The 23,026-nt window shown below is 44.9% G+C and overlaps 1 protein-coding gene across 3 annotated transcripts in view; it reads right to left on the minus strand.

The window, feature by feature from the left end:
- LOC147124941 (connector enhancer of kinase suppressor of ras 2) overlaps positions 1–23,026 on the minus strand; it is a 1,271,510-nt gene that overhangs the window by 352,033 nt on the left and 896,451 nt on the right. For all 3 annotated transcript variants that reach the window (XM_085995047.1, XM_085995029.1, XM_085995038.1), the window contains exon 11: positions 22,426–22,637. In XM_085995047.1, the coding sequence (XP_085851173.1) occupies positions 22,426–22,637 (212 nt within the window). The remainder of the gene's footprint in view (positions 1–22,425; positions 22,638–23,026) is intronic.

A 23,026-nucleotide genomic window follows, 5' to 3' on the forward strand; every position in this document is an offset into this window, starting at 1 on the left:
TAGTAGGTGAGCACTTTGGTGATAGTGACCATAATATGGTAAGATTTAAGGTGGCCATGGAAAAGGACAGGGATGGGCCGGAAATAAAGGTTCTAAATTGGGGGAAGGCCGATTTTAATAGGATAAGGCAGGATCTGGCCAAAATGGACTGGGATCAGCTACTTGTAGGAAAATCCGCATCGGAGCAATGGGAGGCTTTCAGAAGGGAGATTGAGAACATACAATGGCAACATGTTCCCGTAAAGGTCAAGGGTGGTTCCAAAAACCACAGGGAACCTTGGATGTCAGGGGATATACGGGAATGGATTAGGAAAAAAAGGAGGGCTTTTGGTAGATACAAAAGGCTAAAGACGGAGGAAGCCCTAGAGGAGTACAAAAAGTGCAGGGGGATACTTAAAAAAGAAATTAGGAGATCAAGGAGGGGCCATGAAATAACACTGGCAAGCAAAATAAAGGAAAATCCGAAGATGTTTTATAAGTATATTAAGGGTAAGAGGATAACTAGGGAAAAAATAGGGCCCATTAGGGACAAAAGTGGCAATCTGTGTGTGGAGCCGGAAGATGTAGGAGGGGTTCTGAATGAATTTTTTGCGTCTGTTTTCACTATGGAGAAGGACGATGTAGACATAGAAATAGGGCGGGGGGACTGTGATATGCTCGAACATATTAACATCGAGCGGGGGGAGGTATTGGCGGTTTTAGCTGGCCTAAAAATGGATAAATCCCCAGGCCCGGATGAAATGTATCCCAGGCTGCTGTGTGAGGCAAAGGAGGAGATTGCGGGGGCTCTAACACATATATTCAGGACCTCTCTGGCCACAGGGGATGTGCCAGAGGACTGGAGAACCGCTAATGTAGTACCATTATTCAAGAAGGGTAGTAGGGAAAAACCGGGGAACTACAGGCCAGTGAGCCTAACATCAGTGGTAGGAAAATTATTGGAAAAAATCCTGAGGGACAAAATGTGTCTCCACTTGGAGAGGCAAGGATTAATCAGGGATAGTCAACATGGCTTTGTCAAGGGAAGATCATGTCTGACTAATTTGATTGAATTTTTTGAGGGGGTGACTAGGTGTGTGGATGAGGGTAACGCAGTGGATGTGGTATACATGGATTTCAGTAAGGCCTTCGATAAAGTCCCGCACAGGAGACTGGTCAAGAAGGTAAGAGCCCATGGAATCCAGGGTGCCTTGGCACATTGGATACAAAACTGGCTTAGTGGCAGAAGGCAGAGGGTGATGGTCGAAGGTTGTTTTTGTGACTGGAAGCCTGTGGCCAGTGGGGTACCACAGGGATCGGTGCTGGGTCCCTTGCTGTTTGTGGTCTACATTAATGACTTGGATATGAATGTAAAGGGTATGATCAGTAAGTTCGCGGATGATACAAAAATTGGTAGGGTGGTAAATAGCGAGGAGGGTAGCCTCAGTCTGCAGGACGATATAGATGGGTTGGTCAGATGGGCGGAACAGTGGCAAATGGAATTTAACCCGGAAAAGTGCGAGGTGATGCACTTTGGGGGGACTAACAAGGCAAAGGAATACACAATGAATGGAAAGACCCTAGGCAAGACGGAGGGTCAGAGGGATCTGGGTGTGCAAGTACACAGATCCCTGAAGGCGGCGGAACAGGTGGATAAGGTGGTAAAAAAGGCATATGGGATACTTGCCTTCATTAGCCGAGGCATTGAATATAAGAGCAAGGAGGTTATGATGGAGCTGTATAAAACACTGGTTAGGCCACAGCTGGAATATTGTGTGCAGTTCTGGTCGCCACACTACAGGAAGGATGTGATCGCATTAGAGAGGGTGCAGAGGAGGTTCACCAGGATGTTACCAGGGCTGGAGCGCTTCAGCTATGAAGAGAGACTGGGCAGGTTGGGTTTGTTTTCCTTGGAGCTGAGGAGGCTGAGGGGGGACATGATTGAGGTGTACAAAATTATGAGGGGCATAGATAGGATGGATGCTGAGGAGCTTTTTCCCTTAGTAGAGGGGTCGATAACTAGGGGGCATAGATTCAAGGTAAAGGGCGGGAGGTTTAGAGGGGATTTGAGAAAGAACTTTTTCACCCAGAGGGTGGTTGGAGTCTGGAACTCACTGCCTGAAAGGGTTGTGGAGGCAGAAACCCTCACAACATTTAAGAAGCATTTGGATGTGCACTTGAAATGCCATAGCATACAAGGCTACGGGCCAAATGCTGGAATATGGGATTAGATTAGACAGGGCTTGATGGCCGGCGCGGACACGATGGGCCGAAGGGCCTCTATCCGTGCTGTATTACTCTATGACTCTATGACTCTAACTGGGAACTCTTAAAGGCGTAACCGCCTCGGTAAAAATAGAAGAGAATGCAATTCCCAAGTTTTTTAAAGCAAGACCGGTACCATATGCAATTCGCCCAGCCGTCGAGGCAGAGCTGGAGAATCTGGAGAATGCAGGCGTGTTATCTAAGGTAGACTGGAGCGAGTGGGCGACACCCATCGTTCCTGTCATGAAGAAAACATTAAACAATAAGTCTGAGGAGCCAAGGAAGGTTTGCATCTGTGGGGACTCCAAGGTGACGGTGAACCCAGTCCTTCACACAGTACAATATCCTCTTCCGAGGATAGAAGATATTTTCGCCACACTATCTGGAGAGAAGCGTTTTACAAAAATTGACCTAGCACAAGCATATTTGCAGATGGAGGTTGAAGAATCCTCTAGGAAATATCTCACGATAAACACTCACAAAGGTCTTTACCAGTATAATCGACTGGTATTCGGAGTAGCATCAGCTCCGGCGACATGGCAAAGAGCGATGGAACAAGTCCTGCAAGGGATTCCGGGGACTCAGTGTTACTTGGACGACATCCTAGTGACAGGTGAAGATGACAGTGAATACCTTGCCAACCTAGAGCAGGTGCTCACTAGACGAAGAGAACATGGGCTACGAGCCAATCGCCCCAAGTGCGAGTTTTTTAAGAAACAGATATCGTATTGTGGCCATGTGATTGATGAAGAGGGGTTACATAAGTCCCCTGACAAAATTGAAGCGGTAGTTAAGGCTCCAGCGCCTGAAAATGTGTCGCAACTGAGGTCATTCCTCGGATTGGTGAATTACTACCATAAGTTTTTGCCGAATTTGTCCACAATTCTGCACCCACTGAACGCCCTACTACAAACTGGAGTAGCATGGAAATGGAGCGATGAATGTAAGGGGCCTTTCAGAAGAGTAAGGACCTAATCACTTCAAGAGAAGTATTGGCTCACTACAACCCATCACTACCGATAAGACTGGCGTGTGATGCGTCTCCCTACGGCATTGGCGCGGTACTGTCACATAAATTCCTTGATGGTTCAGAGAGGCCGATAGCTTTTGCGTCACGCTCGTTAACTTCAGCCGAGCGTAACTACGCCCAGATTGACAGAGAGGCCCTCAGCCTGGTGTGGGGGGTGAAGAAGTTCAATCACTACCTGCACGGTCAGAAATTTACTCTACTAACTGATCATCAACCTCTTGTCTCCATTTTCAACCCTCAGAAGGGCGTACCGATAATGACAGCACAACGGCTACAGAGGTGGTCCCTTTTCCTAGGGGCACACCAATATGACATCGAGTACAAAGGAACTAAACAGCATGGGAATGCTGATGGATTGTCGCACCTACCGTTGCCGACGGTGGAAGAAGCACCTGCAGTGGATCCAGTGGAGATATTCCACTTGACCATAGTCGAATGTCTCCCTGTGACAAATGCAAACATAGAAAAGGAAACACGAAATGACCCGACACTCTCCTGGGTCTATCATTTAACGGTGAAGGGATGGCCAGCAGATGGCGAACCAGTGCTGCCAGCATTCTCGCCGAGAAGAGAACAGCTGTCAGTGTGCAGAGGAACCTTGATGTGTGGATCCAGAGTAGTAATTCCACCCAAATTGAAGGATAGAGTGCTCAATGAGCTTCATGAGGGTCATCTGGGAGGGGTAAAAATGAAGAACTTAGCCAGAGCGTTTGTGTGGTGACCGGGAATTGATAGAGAAATCGAAGAGATGACCAAGAGCTGTACAGGATGCCAGAAGGTCCAAAACGCCCCACCACAAGCCCCGCTACATCCATGGGAGTGGCCCTCATCTCCATGGCAAAGGGTGCACATTGATTTTGCTGGTCCATTTATGGACTCGATGTTTTTAATTGCGGTGGATGCACATTCAAAGTGGCCAGAGGTAATAAAAATGTCCTCAACCACCACAGAAAAAACTATCACAGTCTTACGAACCATATTCGCCAGAAATGGGCTGCCTGAACAGATTTGCTCCGACAATGGACCATAGTTTGTGTCTGAAGAGTTCCGGAGGTTCTTAAAGAACAACGGTGTTAAGCATTACACATCCGCCCCATATCATCCAGCCACCAATGGATTGGCTGAGAGGTTTGTTCAAACATTCAAGAAGGCTATCAAGGCAATGTGTAATGAAGTCATACCCCTACAACACAAGGTGGATAACTTCTTGTTTGCCTACCGGAATGCGACACATGCGGTTACCAACCAAACTCCAGCCATGATGTTCTTCAATCGAAGACTACGATGCCGCTTGGATTTGGTTAAGCCAAACATCAGAAGAGATGTGGAGAACAGGCAGTTTCAGAATATGAATGAAAGGCCGACCAGGAGTTTTAAGATAGGTCAACCAGTTTTGGCCCGGGACTACCGCACAGAGAAATGGCAGCCAGGAACGATCTGTACACGGCAAGGACCTCTAATGTATACCGTGGACGTTGGAGAGAGCATTGTAAGACGCCATGCTGACCAGATTCTAGAGTCACTGGAAAACGTCAATTCCACACCACGATCCGATACACCTGGTGATGAAACCGAAGTACCAATTGCATCTACCTCAGAATCGGTGACATTGGAAGCAGACGAACCAAACAACGACGTTGATCCCGAATCAACTTTGCCAGAAGAACCTGATACCCCAAAGAGGCGTTATCCAGACAGAATCAGGAAGTCTCCTCAAAGACTGAACTTATAATTGCTTAACTTTAGCTAATGTATCCAGCAACTGTAAATATGTTATTTAATTATTAATTGAATGTTATGTACTGTTTAGCTAAAAGGGGAGGAATTGTAGTGTATGTACTTTGCAGAAGGAACTATATTCTGCAGCCCCTGTATACTGCAGTACCAGTAGTGACCACCCCTGTATATAAGCCTGTGTAGTAACTTTTGCATAGTAGTTCCAGGTTGTCTCCACTCAGTAAAGACCTGTTATAACCAACTCCTGCAGTCCGTGTCTCAATTATACACGGACATAATAGTGTAAAAAGGGGCCGTGTAAAAAGGGGCCGTGTAAAAGGAGCCGTGTAAAGGGGTTGCTTGAAGGGGTTGTTTAAAGGGGATGCATAAAGGGGATGTGTAAAGGGGCCGTGTAAAAGGCATTCAGTCCTTCACACCCAACATTGATACGTGCTTCATGACGTAGGTGTCTCATGTTGCCAAAGTAACACAAAATATTTTGCATGAGGAGTAGAGATATTGTTGTAGTGATTCAGAAGGATGACCTGTTTTGACTGAGCTGACAACAGTTTAGGAGATTTTTGTAAACGGAAAACCCACAACGGGCCCTGCTATGAGACTACTTCAACCTTACAAGTGTTTGTTAACCAAACAGCTCAGGAAAAGACAACAGTCCGCACTGGAGGGAACAGGAAGATGTTCTTGTATGCAACAAGACAGTTCAGGTTTCGTTTAGGTGCACCTTTAGTTCATTTTAAATCACTGTTGGGAAAGTAACTGACTTGTTGAAAATGTCGTGTGTACACCCTTCTATGAAGTGAGATTGGTCGTATAATCTAATCCAGAACAAATAGGCAAATATTATAAGTACACAAGCTTAGATTTTTTTGGGGGTAAAATCTTACTTTTCAGCACATTCTTTCAACACAGAGTTGTCAAGACAATGTACTCCAAATATTCCATCACCTGAGGTGCCGATCTGATGCTTTGATGTTATCTGTGGCTGAATATAACCACATCATTTATCTGTGGCTGATTTTATTCTCAGGACTGACTTATTCTCCCTCAGTCTCCACTGATGACACGGTACAGCAGTGACAATGCCAGAACATTGCATATGAATGAAAAATCAGCTGACAGGTCACAACATACCCGATGAAGAACTCAGTAGAGAATAGCGATGACGAGGGAGACATTTACACAGCAAGTTTAGCATCAGCGCAGAGCAATTTACGTAAAACCATAGAAGCTTACAGTACAGAGGAGGCCATTCAGCACAGCGTGTCTATATGCCAGTGCTCAGAAAGAGCTATCCACCTAATCCCACTCCGGTGTCCTTTTAAATTTTTCTCTCTATATTCCTCTCCTTCAAATGCCTATCTGCTTTGCCCTTAAAACATACGATGGTCTCTGCCTCGATTACTCCCTGTGGCAATGTATTCCATGCTCCAACCTTCAGCATAAAGAGATTTCTCTTCAGCTCTCTTCTCACTCTCTTCGTGACAACTTTAAATTGATGACCACTTGTTACTGACTCCCCAACCAGAGGAAATAGTCTTTTCCTATTCACCCCATCGAAAACCTTCATCATTTGAAACATCCGTGTTAAATCTCCTCTTAACCTTCTTTGCTCCAGTGGAAATAGTCCCAGAATCACAAGTCTTTCCTCATAAGTAGTTTCTCATCCCTGACATCATCCAGGTGAATGTACATTGCCTTGTGTGGCTTTAATGCCCTTTCTATATTAGGGCACTCAGAACTACACACAGTACACTAACTTAGGGCTAACCATTGCCTTGTACTAGGTTATTTTTACTGCTTTGCATTGAAGCTAAACTGGCAGTGTAAACCCAGAGTCAGGGTCCGAGCTGACTCCTGAGCGAAGCAGAGTGATACTCTCTGGAGGCAGTGTTCCCACACTATTTTGGTTACCACCACATGGAGTGTAAATCCAGTGCAGTGTTGAAGCTGGTTTGCAAAGGGCTTGGTGGGTGGTGGGGTGGGGAGGATGGGAAGGCCCAGTGAACACCCAGACACAATGGCCCAGTAATTCCTCTCTCAATGCGTGAGTACGGTCGGGGTACTCACGCGTCTGGCCGGAGGAAATGCCCGTGTTCAGCATGCACAGCGCATGCGGGGAAAACCGGCATTTCCAGTCCTCTGAACGAAGGGGTTCAGAGGCACAGCGCGTGCGACTGCACAGGCAGCGCTTGCGCAGTGAACTTCGTCGATTTCATTCATGGATTCAGTGAGGGTAAGTCCTTACAAGTTACACTTGAAAAAAGCATGTGTAAAGTTGCTCCAAGCCTGCAGAGGAAGATATATTTTATCGTGGAGCTTCTGAAAGGCAATATTTTTGTTTGGGAAAGGGAGGAAAGTTATTTTAAGAAATGCTGAGGTAAGTTTTAAAGTTTAAATTTTTTTTTTTAAACGGGTTTTCAGTACGGTAGGTAGAAGGAGCAATTGTGGCTGTGTGAATTGAATGTGAGAATGAGTGTTCTAAAATGAGTAATGTAACATTTCCAACACTTTTAAGAAAGAAACTTTTCATCAGTAATAAGTAATTATGTATGTATGTCCGCATATATTCCTTTACGTATATGTATGTATGTTTTATATTCCTTTACTTATGTGTATGAATGTATGTTTTTAATTATGATTTTCCAATAAGTTACTTTCTCTGAAAGTCATAATTAAATACATACATTCATACACATAAGTAAAGGAATATATACAGACATACATACATAATTACTTAAAAGAATATATTACTGATGAAAAGTTTCTTTCTTAAAAATGTTGGAGTCATTTTCACATTTAATAAACACAGCAAATTCAATTCACATAGCCACAATTGATCCTTCTACCTACAGTACTGAAAACCCGTTTTAAAAAACAAAAATAAACTTTAAAACTTACCTCAGCATTTCTTAAAATAACTTTCCTCCCTTTCCCAAACAAAAATATTGCCTTTCAGAAGCTCCACGATAAGAAATATCTTCCTCCGCAGCCTCTGGAGCAACTGTACTCATGCTTTTTTCATGTGTAAGTTGTAAGGACTTGACCTCACTGAAAGCATGAATGAAAGCGGCGAATTTTACTGCACACGCGCTGCCTGTACAGTCGCACGTGTTCTGCCTCTGAACCCCTTCGTTCAGAGGACAGGAAATGCCGGTTTTCCCCGCATGCGCTGTGCATGCTGAAAACCGGCATTTTCTCCGGCCAGACGTGTAAGTACCCCGACCGTACTCGCGCGTTTGGAAGGGAATTACTGGGCCAACATTTTACATGTCAATAAAATGAAAAATTTAACAATTGCGCGATTTGCCCCCTCGCATCTGCGACTGAGGGTCGAAGGAGGTGCATTGCGCAAGAGGTCATCGTCGTACGTATCCTCACACTGTTCCCTTTCAGGAACTGTATGAAGTGGTGGAAGGATTTCTGGCCACGTTAACACTCCTTCCGTGACCATAACCATCTTCATACCAGCCATTAGGGTGGTTAGTCCTATGGCGTGAGGGTTTTACGGGCTCCCACAACCCATCTGAGGGGGGGGGGGGCCACCCACACCCGCGGACGCAAGTATCCCGCTGGATGTCCACCCAGAATTTATAGTTGGAGCTCCGACTCCACTTGCCGGGACTGTCTGGAGCGGGGTTCGAAACCCTACTCCTTCTGGCCCAGCGGCGGGGATGCTTACCGCTACGCAAAAGGCCCACTCCGCGCAAAAGGTGACACCCATACGTTTCCTGCGCCTTTTCCCTCCCCGTGACTGGAGCCCTATGCTGCCACTTGAAAGACCAAGCTATCATCTGTCCTTTTTGCGGCGCCTTTGACTTCTCATTACCAATGATGAGCAGGCGCTGCGCCTCCACCTCATTGAGGAGATTGCTGAGGTCATCATCAGTTCAATTGTGAGTTCTTTTAATGCCGTGAATTGTGCTCATTCCAGCCATTTCACGTTGCTAATCGGATTGGGCCTTTGGCGTAGCGGTAGGATCCCCGCCGCTGGGCCAGACAGGGTAGGGTTTCGAACCCCGCTCCAGACAGTCCCGGCAAGTGGAGTCAGAGCTCCGGCTCTAAATTCTGGGTTGACATCCAGTGGGATATTTGCATCCGTGGGTGTGGGTGGCCCCCCCTCCTTGTATAGCTTGTGGGAGCCCGTAAAACCCTCCCGCCATAGGACTAACCACCCTAATGGCCGGTTCAAAGATGGTTACGGTCACGGAATGAGCGTTAATCATGGCCATAAATCCTTCCACCACTTCATACAGTTCCCCAAAGGGAACAGTGTGAAGACACGTATGACGACGACATTGCTAAATAAATAAATGGAATTAAAAAAATTCTCTTAGGGCTTTTAAAAGTCTTTAAATTGCTTTAATTCTGTTTAAAACTACTTCAGATTCTTCAAAATAATGTAAACGTTTTTAAAAGTTTATAAAAATACCAAAAACCTATTTAAAATGCTGCTTTGCATGTAAAAATGCTTAGCAGCTTGTGAGAAACATTGGGGGCGTGTCCTATTAAACTGAGACCTCAAGGGGCGTGTCTCAGTTGCACAGCGCGCTACAGGCTTCGCGCTGGCTGCACTCCTGGGCGGCGTGACGTCAGACGCTGCCCGGGAGTCAACATTTTAAAACAGCAATTCCAGGCGTCCCTGAAGCTCAACGGCCGGCGCGTCGGGTAAGTGCATATCGGGGGCTTGCACGCGCGGCAAGCCCCCGACCCGAATTTCTGGGCCATTGTACCCGAGCCTAATTTAGAGAGCAGAGATTTTCCACTCCCCGCTCTGTAAACATTTACATTTCAAACTATTGGGAGGGAGCTCTCTGCATGCCGTAGCGAAGATCATGCAGAGCTCTCCCTTAAACTGAGGGAGGGATCTATTGTATTTTTATTTTTCTGCACTAACAGTATGCAAGCTCACTGTCAATGTACTTGATGTCCTTGATGTGTGGTGACATTCAGTAAAGGTTACTTCAGTGGTTTGGAAATATTTAGAAAGATTGGGAAAATTATTTGAGAAGAGCAGTGTTATTAATAAGAGAAAATATGACAACTAATTAAATAAAATGATTTGACCCCTGATGAGGTTACTAGGGTGGAAATTTGTGATACAAAATACTTGAAATTAATGACTGAGAATTAATGATCAGTGGGCCAAAAGCAGAAATTGACCGAATTAATCAAGCAAGAAACAAGAGTATCAGAGGAATGAAGAAGAGTAATTAGGGTGATTTCAATTACCTAGATATTAAGTTAAATGATGGTAAGAACCCTTGAAAATGAGAGGTAATTTCATAGGCCTTGTTATTATGTGTGCTTTTTAAGAAGGTTATCAAAAACAAAAATAACTTACATTCATATAGCGTCCAACGCAAGCTAAAAATAGAATGAGTAAGTGACAGGAAACAGAGAGTAGTGGTGAACGGTTGTTTTTCGGACTGGAGGAAGGTATACAGTGGTGTTCCCCAGGGGTTGGTACTAGGACCACTGCTTTTCTTGATATATATTAATGACTTGGACATGGGTGTACAGGGCAGAATTTCAAAATTTGCAGATGACACAAAACTTGGAAGTATAGTGAACAGTGAGGTGGAGAGTGATAGACTTCAGGAAGACATAGACAGGCTGGTGAAATGGGCGACATGCGGCAGATGAAATTTAACGCAGAAAAGCGTGAAGTGATACATTTTGGTAGAAAGAATGAGGAGAAGACATATAAACTAAATGGTACAATCCTGAAGGGGGTGCACGAACAGAAAAACCTGGGGGTATGTGTGCACAAATCGTTGAAGGTGGCAGGGCAGGCTGAGAAAGCAGTTAAAAAGGCTTACGGGATCCTGGACTTCATGAATAGAGGTATAGAGTACAAAAGTGTGGAAATTATGATGAACCTGTATAAAACACTGGTTCGGCCCCAACTGGAGTACAGTGTCCAATTCTGAGCACCACATTTTAGGAAGGATGTGAAGGCCTTAGAGAGGGTGCAGAAAAGATTTACGAGAATGATTCCATGAATGAGGGACTTCAGTTACGTTGATAGACTGGAGAAGCTGGGATTGTTCTCCTTGGGGCAGAGATGTATGAGATGAGATTTGATAGAGGTGTTCAAAATCATGAGGGATCTAGACAGAGTAGATAGAGAGAAACTGTTCCCACTGGCAGAAGGATTGAGAACCAGAGGACACAGATTTATGGTGATTGGCAAAGGTTAAGATCTGGAATGCACGGCCTGAAAAGGAGGTGGAGGCAGATTCAATCACGGCCTTCAAAGGGGAATTGGGTAAGTATCTGAAGGAAAAAAAATTGCAGGGCTATGGGGAAATGGCAGGGGAGTGGGACTAGCTGAAGTGCTTTTGCAGAGAGCCGCGGCACGGGCTCGACGGGCCGAATGGCCTACTTCCGTGCTGTAACCATTCTATGATTCTATGCGTTAAGGATGTATTGGAGACCATGCAAATAAAATGCATACTATCTGGAAGCAGCAGGATATTGCTAACAATACGTGTATAACAGTATGTTGTAACTTGTATTAAATGTTTCTGTATTACCATGAGGAGGAATTTAACATTTGCACTCCCCCCAACAGTCGTCCCGGTGATGTGGGATACAGGGTGCCTTGAATGTATCCTCACAGAGAATGACACTTTATATATCTGCTTTCCTCCTGAATCATTCTGGTGACACAGGCTACAGGACAGTAACAGAACACCTCCATTGACTTTAATGTGAGCCAGCAGTTTGCACTGGCCTGAGGGCCAACCTGGAGCTGCCCAACCCTTCAAACAATCACCATTGGTTGGATATGGCTGCATGTTCAGTTGGTAGAGGACTTTCTGGGATCAGGTGGCTTTGGATTGTCATCCAGGCCAGTCTGAAGTGCTAGGTTGTCTTGAAGTCAGTAGAGTGAAGAAAGGACGAACTTTCATTTGTATAGCACCTTTCACAACCTCAGGACACCCCAAAGCACTTTACAGCCAATGAAGTACTTTTGAAGTGTAGTCACTGTGGTAATTTAGGAAACACAGTTCCAAGACTGCTCCTATAACCTACATCATCTGTTCAGTTGAGGAAGCAAGCAGAGATGTGAAAAGTTACTCTCTCTGAGGGTACCACAATTGAAGATATTCAGCACAGGCATTATAGAGTTGACTGTAGAAAATGATGTTTTTGCACAAATTGGCTGTCGTGTTTGCCTACAAAACAACAGCAATTCCACTTCCATAGTAATCCATTGTGAAGCACTTTGGGGTGTGAAAGATGCTATATAAATGCAAGTTTTTTTTTTGTTCTTCTTTCATTTGCCAGACAATTGAGATGGGAGGGAGGGGGCAGGAGATATACTTCCAAGACCCTCCCCATGATTCTGTAACAGGGTTCTGCAAGGTACAAGAGCTCTACCTCTATAGAAGCAGAAATAGGTTGTGAAGCCTTGCTATGGAGAATCACAAGTGTAATCCAGAAAATGTTAATATCACGTTTTTTAATAATAAATGTTCTTTAGATCTACAGAAACAATATTTAGGATGCATTCTGTGTTAAAAAGTAAATGGCCAGAATTTCAGCTGAAACACTAATTTGTCGATTTATGACTGTATAACCTGTATAACAGTAGTTAGAATCATGGAATTTTACAGCACAGAAGGATCATATTTAGCCCTCTATGCTTGTGCCAGCTCTCTGCCTTTTCAAATTTTACCTTTTAAATATTTATTCACTTTGCTTTTTGAAAGCTGATATGTAATCTGGTCCTACCTCTGCTTCTCAAGGGGCCTTACATGTCATAACAAATCCCTACATAAAAAATTCAGCTCCTCTTTTGTGCTTTAAATTTATGTCCTCTGGTTACCGACTCACAGAGTAGTGGAAATCATTTTTCCCTAGTTACCTTGCTAAAACCCAATGCCTTTCGTTCTCCTCTTAACCTTCTCCGTTCCAGTGAAAAGACAACCAGTTTTTCTAGCCTCTCTATTCATAATTAAAGCCTCAAATCCCTGGTATCATCTTAGTACATCCATTCTGAACCTTCCCCATCACTTTGAAATCTTTCCGAAAACAGCACACCCAAAATTCAACATAATACACAGTGTCCTAACCAACAATGTATAGGTTTGCATTAACCTCTTGCCTTTTTTTCTAATTTTCCCTCACAATTTTGATAGCTTTTAGTCTTTAAAAAAAACCTTTTCCCTGTTATCCTCTGTATTCTGAACTTTTTCTTTCTCCTTTTAGGTGGCTCCTTGAAACCACAGGCTATTTTTAAGAGAAGCTCCTGTTCAGAAGACTCAGTAATGAATTGGTTTGCACGTGTGCAGATAAAACATTTCTCAACACAGTGGCATCAAAACAGTTGTCTGCAATACAATACAACGATTGTGAAGCAGTAAACATCACCAGTAAAACGGAGGAAATTTCAGATTATTTGTTATTTCAAAAATGTTGCTTCTTTCAATGAAAAATAGGATCATTTGTGACTCAGCACTTACACAGAAATGGAATCGTACTGGGTTTTGTGTGGTAGTGGAATAGACTGCAAACAAAATGTCTCAGAATCTTATATGGAAATGTGCTGGGTTAAAATCTGTTTAAGCGTGGGGAACTATCCAGATTTTTTTTTTAATTTGAACTTTGATGAACAAATAGCTTAAATTAAACAAAATATGGATTCAGAAGGTTGTCTCGTCTGGGAGACAAGCAGCAGAGCAGCTGATGGACGAGTCAAGGGAAATGTATAGAGAGGGGAACTTGAAGGAGGCAGCACATATTATAGAGGAAGGAAGTAACTTTACAGGCAATGAAGTACTTTTGAAGTGTAGAAAACACAGCAGCCAATTTGCACATAACAAGCTCCTGCATGTAGCAATGAGATGATGACCAGATAATTTGTTTTAGTGATGTTGGTTGAGAGATAAATATTGGCCAGGACACTGGGGAGAAATTCCCTGCTCTTGTTTGAAATAGTGTCATGGGATCATTTATGTCCACCTGAGAGGGCAGAAGGTGCCTTGGTTTAACATCTCCTTTGAAGGATGGCACCCCTGACAGTGCAACAGAAAAAGTTTTTTTTCAATGACTTTAAACACAATGGGGGAAAAATTCGGTTGCTTTGCGCCTCCCGTTAGTGCCCTAAGAGGGCGCTAACGGGGCGCAGAGCAACTAACGCCCGGGTGCGGCGCCACCAACGCCTCCCACGAAATTCAACGGGAGGTTAGCGATGGCGGTAACCGTTAGCGCCCACAGCGCTGCGCCGCCGGCAATGATGTCATCGCCACGCGCAGCGCCCCGGCCACGATCTTCGGTAATGCCCCCTGACTTACCGCCGGATGCTATGTCCAACGGGGTCAGGGGGGCCTACCTGCGGCCGGGGCAGCGCTAATTAAAGGCGAGGTGCCGGACCGCCATTTTTGTTGCTGGCCACCTGCCAGCACCTGCCTCTGTTGCTATCCCCAGCCTCCTGAGCAGCCCCTCTGCGGAGTGCCGGCTGCGCTCCGTGAGCCCGGCACTCCTCTTGAGTGCCGGGCTCTTTTGCCGGCACTCCGATCCCTGGTGGCCCAGCTGGGCCCTGGGTCGTGCTGCGCAAGGCCCCTCCCCTTTAAGAAGGGGAGGAAGGCTTGCAGTACTGCAGCGTGATGTGCCGCAGCGCCTAGTGCCACAATATTCCCTCACAGCGCCCCAAGAGGGAGGTGGGGCACTTCCAGTAGAGCCCCGCTTCCCTCTTGGGGCACTACCGTGAATTTCGGCCGCGGGGGCGCTAATTTCGCCCCAAAGGGGGCGCGACTCAATTTTTCCCCCTATGGGAATTCTGAGAGGGAATAAAAAGAAAGTGGGTAAAATTGGAAAGGAAACATTAGAAACAATGTCCAAAAGTACAAGTAACCTTTCAGGATTATGGAGTTTGAACTATGTGATAATAGGAAAGCATCTGGGGATTAAAGCACAACTCCAGAATTTAACACGTTGTGGCTTATTTAAAGTGCGTTAGTCTGTATATGAGGCAAAGGAGATCAACTGTCGTTTTGAAAGTTACTTTCCAGATAAAAATTTAAAAGGCAGAATTCTGACAAAGAATCTGAATATGACAAGGAAGAGAATGGGGAGGGGAGAGGAGGGGAGGAATTATTTCAAGTGCTAAGGAAATGAGAGTGTATGAAAACGAAAATAGCCCCCCACCCCCACCCAACAAAAACATGTCAATACTGAGGTTATCAAAAACAAATTTGGAGAAATATCCCAAATTAATGCAGAGAAAGAAATTGTTACCTATTAAAAGACTCAGCTAGCATGTGTTACCTTAATTCAGAACTCCAAGTTCAGACAAAATTGAGAAGTTATTCAAAAGTGGGGTACCATCAGAAAAAGGAAAACCAGGATTTAAAATATGCAACAGTAGAACAGGAAATCAAACAAATTTTGCTTCTGATGACCAAATTAAAAATATTTTACATTTTCTGAGAGAAAGGAAAAGCAAAGGAACTCAAGTCAAGAAATTAAATCTTCACCCTGGATCAAAGTTTCAAAATAAATGGAAGAGCTGAATTGAAAGTGAATCTAGGGAAAAAACAATCAGAGGACGTTTAACTGAGAAAAGCTTCTTATATTCAGGGGACATAGACCAAAGGACCTTAAAGTAATAAAAGTATGAATCATCAATGTCCAGGGGCAAAGAGGAAAGAAGGTCAGAATCGTATGATTGAAGGAAAAACGTGAATTGCATTTTAACAAAAGACTATTTCTGATTTTTCTTTATCTTAGTCTTTCGTTACAATGCAATTCAAGCAACTGCTTGGTGGAAAAATTGGGTTGCTTTGCGCCTCCCCTTGGGGACGCTAACGGGGCACAAAGCACCTAGCGCCCGGACGTGGCTAACGCCGCCCGCGAAATTCAGCAGGAGGTTAGAGGCGGCAGTAGCCAGTAGCGCCCCGCAGCACCGTGCCTCCGGTGATGACATCATCACCATGCGCAGCGCCCCGCTTGCGCCCTGGCCGCAAACTTCGCTCGCGCCCCGACCCCGGACGCTATGTCCGACAGGGTCAAGGTGCTGTGTTTGCAGCTGCGGCGGCGCAAATTAAAGGGCAGATGCCGGGCAGCCATTTCTTTTGGGCTGCCTTCCAGCATCTGCCCCCTCTCGCCTCCTCCTGTGGGGTGCCGGCCACAATCGTCAGCCCAGCTCTCCCCTTGAGTGCCGGGCTCTTTTGCCGGCACCCTGCTCCCCGGTTGTCCAGCAGAGCCCTGGTGGTCCAGCAGGGCTGCAGTGCATGCTGCGCTAGGTTCCTCTCCTTTAATCAGGGGAGGGAGGCTGTAGTACCGTGGCGCTACATGCCGACGCGCGTGGTGCTGCTGCACGTAGCGCCGTGATATTGAATGGTAGCGCCCCAAGAGGGAGGGGGTGTGCTTCCAGTAGCGCCCATCCTCCTGCTTGGGGCGCTACCATTCAATATCCGGTGCAGGGGTGTTAACTATTTCGGGGCGCTAAAGGTAGCGCCCCGCGGCGAAGTTAATGCCCTAAAGGGGGCGCGACCCAATTTTTCCCCCCTAGTGTTATATTTCTGATTTTTCTTTATCACTAAAGCAGTAGCAGTTACAATATGCAATACGAACATATGAACACTCTCCTCTGAAATTCCTCTCTCTGCAATTTTAGTAGAGACATTAAACAACATGAAAATGTTGTTTAATGCCTGATGATTCGATGATAATGTAAAGATGGGATCAGGATTAACAACGAAGCAAAACACCAATGTTTCATGGAGAGAAGTTTATATGCTGCCATGTACACACAATGCTTTTTGGGAGAGTAGGGGACTGTGAAATATTAAAAAAATGATGTTTCTTGATCGATGTGCTTTGCTATTTTGAGATCAGATAAGGAGTGAATTCATTCTGTCACAGTTGGAAGAGCTCCAGAAAGCAGCGAGTGTTGGGAAGCACAGCAGTGTAGAGCAATGATATGACATTTTTAGTTAGAGATGGCAGCTCCTCAGCACTAAAGAAGGTATGCACATGACAGACAGCATCAACATTGTCTCCACCACTAGCAGGACTTGTCAAGAGGTCCAGCAGAAGATGCACAACTCAAAGAGCACAAAAGTGAAGCATAAGATTGCTGTAATGAAGCAGCACATGGCAAAGTTATAGATGTAAAAGAAAATGCAAAAGGCAATGTACTGGAACAGAGAAATATAAGTAACAATGTAGCAAATAAGGAATTAGAAATGAAAATTGCAAGGTTATACAAATTCCATTATACATAGTATGATGGGAAACAGGATATACTGCAGGAAGGAGTTTCCATGAGGCAAATCACCTGTCTCATTCATTACTGCTGTGATGCTTAAAGGCAGAACTTAAACCAAATAAGAGGGCAAGGTGTCTCACAGGTGGCCTTAAAGCACTCCATATGAGGAATCAATGTGTTCAGGAGGAAGTATTTAGAAAATGCTGTGACTGTGAAGATAAGAGGGGGGGGGATTGCATCAGTGGTATGTACCATGTTAATTTTATATTCTATGATGTGCACAAATTTACATGAGATGTGGCATGGTTGGACCGAATGGCCTGTTTCTGTGCCGTATATCCTGTGTGTCCATACTCCTTGTGCAGAAGTAATAATAGTGTATGTAATAACAATGCAGTACCCAAATGTATAAGTATGCTTATGTGTCTATAATGTACCATTGTCTTCAGAGCCAAGAGACACCAGCCACACCTCAAGAGCACCACATACTTGTGCACTAATGGTCACCACTTCCAATATGAAGCAGGCACCAGTGCAGTTGGACATAATTCAGGAGCTGTGGATATTAATGGCAATGAACTAGCACAGGGCAAGGCACCAACCTCCAGTTAGCAAAGCATAACTTTATTGGTGCTTAATGAGGGAACAACTGTTACATTCCAGAGACCCAGCATGTTGAGTGGCCTTATGCATGGTGAGATTCTGGATGTTTCTGAGACATGATAAAGCTCTGCACAAATATAAATCTTTCTTTTCTATTGAGTTGTATGGAGACACAGATCTTAATGTGTCTGGCATAGCACCAGGACCATATTGTGAAGTCACTTGCACATTCAGTATAGTTCTACATATTTGAAGTAGAGAAAGATATAGGGCTATAGGGAGAAAGCAGGGCAGTGGGATTAGTTTTGGATTGCTCTAGCAAAGAGCTGGCACAGACACGATGGGCTGGACAACTTCTTTTTGTGTTGTAAACTTTCATGGTTCTACTTGCCGCCTTGCACACTATATTAGAAAGTGGTTTAGTTTGTGTGGGGAAGTTCAACATTCAGATATGCACTCGACTCTGCCATGAGTAACATCATAGAGAGAAAGAAAGAGAGAAAGGAGGAAGGAAAGAACGATCAAACAAACTTGCATTTATATCGCGCCTTTCACAACCTCAGGATATCCCAAAGCGATTTACAGCCAATGATGCACTTTTGAAGTGTAGTCACTGTTATAATGTAGGAAATGGAGCACCAGTCCTCTGCACTGAATTCTCTCTGACTATGAGGCAACAAAGTGGCATCTACACATGAAAATATTAGTTATGCAGGCCATAAGAATGCTAGAAGCATCTCTCATGAACAGTGCCACTGCTGCTGTGGAGAATTTGGCATTCGAACTCCTAGATGCTGTTATAGTCAGTTTCAACCCGCATGGAGTAGGCTTGCAGGCAATCATGATGGAAGGGTTGCAAAACCTCAGCTGCCCACTGATCTATACCTGCACAGATCAGTAGCCATTATGAGGAGTTGCCCTTTGCCAGTTGGATGCATGGAGTAGCACAGGAGCAGCCAGTTGTCATTCATGTCAGCAGTAGCTCTGTCCCATCACAGATCCTTGAATAAGTGTCTTTAAGTCAATGGAAAGGGAAAATTAGGCAGGGCATATAACAGGCGACCAATCCGTATCACCTGTTTTGCACCCCTGCTGAAGTTGAATTTCGCCCCATTGTCTCGACAGTAGAAGCTTGTGGGCTCAAGTACTGTTCGAGGACTTGAGCAAATAAGTTGGCTGAAAGAAATTATTATTAGTAAAAAAATAGTACTGGAGAAATTAATGGGACTGAAAACTGATAAATCCCCATGGCCTGATTACCTACATACTAGGGTTTTGAAAGAGGTGGCTATAGAGATAGTGGATGCATTGGTTGTCACTTTCCAAAATTCCATAGATTCTAGAACAGTTCCTGCAGATTGGAAGGTAGCAAATGTAACCCCACTATTTAAGAAAGGAGGGAGAGAGAAAACGGAGAACTGCAGGCCAGTTAGCCTGACATCAGTAGCAGGGAAAATATTAGAATCCATTATTAAGGACGTGGTAACAGGGCACTTAGAAAATAATAATAGGATTGGGCAGAGTGAACACGGATTTATGAAAGGGAAATTACGTTTGACGAATCTGTTACGAGTTTTTTGAGGTTGTCATGAGCAGAATAGATAAGGGAGAACCAGTGGATGTGGTGTATTTGGATTTTCAGAAGGCATTCAATAAGGTGCCACTCAAAAGGTTATTAAACAAAATTAGGGCTCGTGGGATTGGGGGGTAATATACCAGCATGGATTGAGGATTGGTTAACGGACAGAAAACAGAGAGTAGGAATAAATGGGTCATTTTCGGGTTGGCAGGCTGTAAGTAGTGAGGTACCACAAGGATCAGTGCTTGGGCCTCAGCTATTCACAATCTATATCAATGATTTGGATGAGGGGACCAAATCCAAGTTTTCAGATGATACAAAGCCAGGTGGGAATGTAAGTTGTGAGGAGGATGCAAAGAGTGAGTGTGCAAATGGAATATAATGTGGAGAAATGTGAAGTTATCCACTTTGGTAGGAAAAATAGAAAAGCAGAGTGTTTTTTAAATGGTGAGAGATTGGGAAATGTTGGTGTTCAGAGGGACCTGGCTGTCCTTGTACACGAATCACTGAAAGTTAACATGCAGGTACAGCAAGCAATTAGGAAAGCAAATGGTATGTTGGTCTTTATTACAAGAGGATTTGAGTATAAGAGTAAAGGGCCTAGAAATTCGGTGGGCTGCGCCACCAGTTAGCGCCTAAAGAGGGCACTCAGTGGCTTTAGCGCCACTGGCCGCGCCTCCCACGATATTTAGCTGGGGCGCTAATGGCGGCGTTAACCTGTTGCACTGCGCCGCCTCCGATGACGTCATCGGTGTGCGCAGCGCCCCGATCTCGATATTTGGCAGCGACCGCCTCTGTAGCGCCGTTCGCAAATGGCGCCCGGTTCACGGGGGCTTCCTGTGGCGGCAGTGGCGCAAATTAAGGTGGAGGTGCGGGGTGGCCGTTTTTTTCGGCGGCCGCCTGCCAGCACCTCCATCCCCGGCCTCCTGATCGCCCCCCACGGCATTGCCGGCTGTTTTCCGAGAGCCCGGCACTTCTCCTCGGTGCCGGGCTCTTTTGCCGGCACTCGCGATCTCCCATCGCGCTGGTGCAGGCCCCTCCCCCTTAAGAATGGGAGGAAGACCTGCAGTACCGCAGCGCGCCGTGCCGCAGCGTGTGGCGCTGCGGCATGTTGCGCTGCAATATTCAGTTTCAGCGCCCTAAGAGGGACGCGGAGCGCCTCGAGCCTCGCCCCGTGTCCCTCTTGGGGCGCTCAAGCTGAATTTCCGGCGGTCGCTACTGCTCCAAATGCTGCGCTAAATCCACCGCCCAGGCGAGCTTGGCGCCCCGTTTGCAGCTCCACCCAATTTCTCCCCCAAGATGTCTTACTGCAATTATATGGGACCCTGGTGAGACCACACCTGGAGTATTGTGTACAGTTTTGGTCTCCTTACCTAAGGAAGGATATACTTGCCATAGAGGGAGTGCAACGAAAGTTCACCAGACTGATTCCTGGGATAGGGGTATTGTCCTGAGGAGAGATTGAGTAGACTAGGCCTAAATTCTCTGGAGTTTAGAAGAATGAGAGGTGATCTCATTGAAACATGCAAAATTCTTACAAGGCTTGACTGGGTAGATGCAGGGAGGATGTTTCCCCTGGCTGGGGAGTCTAGAACCAGGGGTCACAGTCTCAGAATAAGGGGTCGGCCATTTAGGACTAAGATGAGGAGAAATTTCTTCACTCAGAGGGTGGTGAATCTTTGGAATTCTCTATCCCATAGGGCTGTGGAGGCTCAATCATTGAGTATATTCAAGATAGAGATTGATAGATTTTTGGGTATTAAGAGAATTAAGGAATATAGGGATAATGCAGGAAAGTGGAGTTGAGGTAGAAGATCAGCCATGATCTTATTGAATGATGAAGCAAGCTCAAGGGGCCGAATGGCCTACTCCTGTTTCTATTTCTTATGACACCTTAGCGTCGTCCTGAAGAAGTGTTGCATTTTCGGAGGCGCCATCTTTCAGATACACCATTGAACTGAGCGCCCCTCTATCTGCTCAGGTGGAGATTAAGAAAAAGAGGGAGTTTTATTGGTGTCCGGGCCAAGATTTTTCCCCTCGACCAACACCTCCAAAAAAAGTTCATCCATTTCCCTGCTGTTTGTGGGACCTTGCTGTGTATACATTAACTGCCTCATTTAACTATAGAACAACAGTGGCTGCATTTCTAAAAGTAATGTGTGTGAAGTGCTTACAGACATTTCTCAGATGTGAGAAGTCTCTGTATAAATTAAAGACTTTCTTTTCATAAATGCAAGCATAAAACTAGGTTAGATGTCATGAAATCTTTTCATACAGAGTCACAATGTATGGAAAAAGTTGCCAGCTCATGCAGATTCACTGGCAAACATCTCAAAATGGAGCTGGATGAGTTCCTGCGAGTGGCTGACTTATGTAATTGTATATGTAATTCAGGTGAATATTGGGGGACTGTATCTCCCAGTCAACATGGTCTCATGGAACTTGTTTGATCAGCTTGGGGATTAGTAATTGTCCAGAGTGTAATTCCTAAATGCTGGTCTGTTGCCTCTCCCAGGAGATTGCATGGCTAGCTGGGGTGGGGGGTTGTGATGAGGGGGTGAGGAATGCATGGGGGTCCTGTTGAGCATAAGTTGTACCATGATAGATGGGGCAGACTTGATGGGCCACCTGGTCTTTAACTGTGTTCATATGCTCGTATGCTCTTTGGACAATTTGTCTGTTTGTGCTTTCTCCAAACCTCCCACTGTTCTTCACATTGTTCAACACAGGAATTTAGGTCCCCTTGCGACAATTAGTTGCTTGGGGCAAGCACTTACTTAACCAAAAAGTCAGCAATCACGGGTTAAACTGAGTACGAATAATTTAGGTGAATCTATTTTGAAGCTATTTTTATTCTTTTTGGGCGAATTTTTTCTTACTTTGCATTCCCCTTTCTGAAGTCCCTCAGCATCTCCAGAGAACAGGACAGATTCTAACTCGCTTTCAACTGGAAAGAATACAGCTATTTAAAAAAAAAAGTGAAATATTCCAAAACACAAGACAGATACCAACCATGAGTTGGTGTTTTCTCTCTTCTCCGGATACCGGTTGATCTCCCTCTCTCATATTCAGAACTCATGGGCAGACCTTCTCCTTCCATTAACGTGTAATATTTTCCACTTTCATGGTCCAGAAAATAGCTGGAAGATTCAGAACCTTTCATCCCAGACTTTGCCATCCCATACTTGCCAATGTCGTCACAAGGCAACATCCCTAATTCATCCCTTAAAGCAAGAAAAAAAAAGGGTAAAAAAAAACAATAGTCCAAAGGCTTCAAAACCTGTCGACTTTTTGCATGGGTTCAGTTGAGTTGCGTTCAGTGGTAGCTTGGTTGGAAGGTCATGCTGTAGAATGCAAGGGTGTTTTGTTTTATAGTCTTTGAACAGTGCTAGTATTCTCTGTGCATTGTGCAGTCTGGATTCTCAAAGCAAAAGGGGAGCAGGTACACGGTGAACAAGCAATCTGAGGACACAGATGTCAGAAACACCACAAAAACAATATCATGTTAAGCATTTTAACTTTCACGAATGGGGACATCTTCAGTGACAAGAGTAAACTTGAATGGTACATTTATCAGCAACAGTTGATCTGAAAAGACGGAAAATTGGCATTT

This window comes from Somniosus microcephalus, chromosome 1 (genome assembly GCF_052327205.1).
Source record: "Somniosus microcephalus isolate GS21.2 chromosome 1, FLI_Smic_1.0, whole genome shotgun sequence".
Classification (NCBI taxonomy): Eukaryota; Metazoa; Chordata; class Chondrichthyes; order Squaliformes; family Somniosidae; genus Somniosus; species Somniosus microcephalus.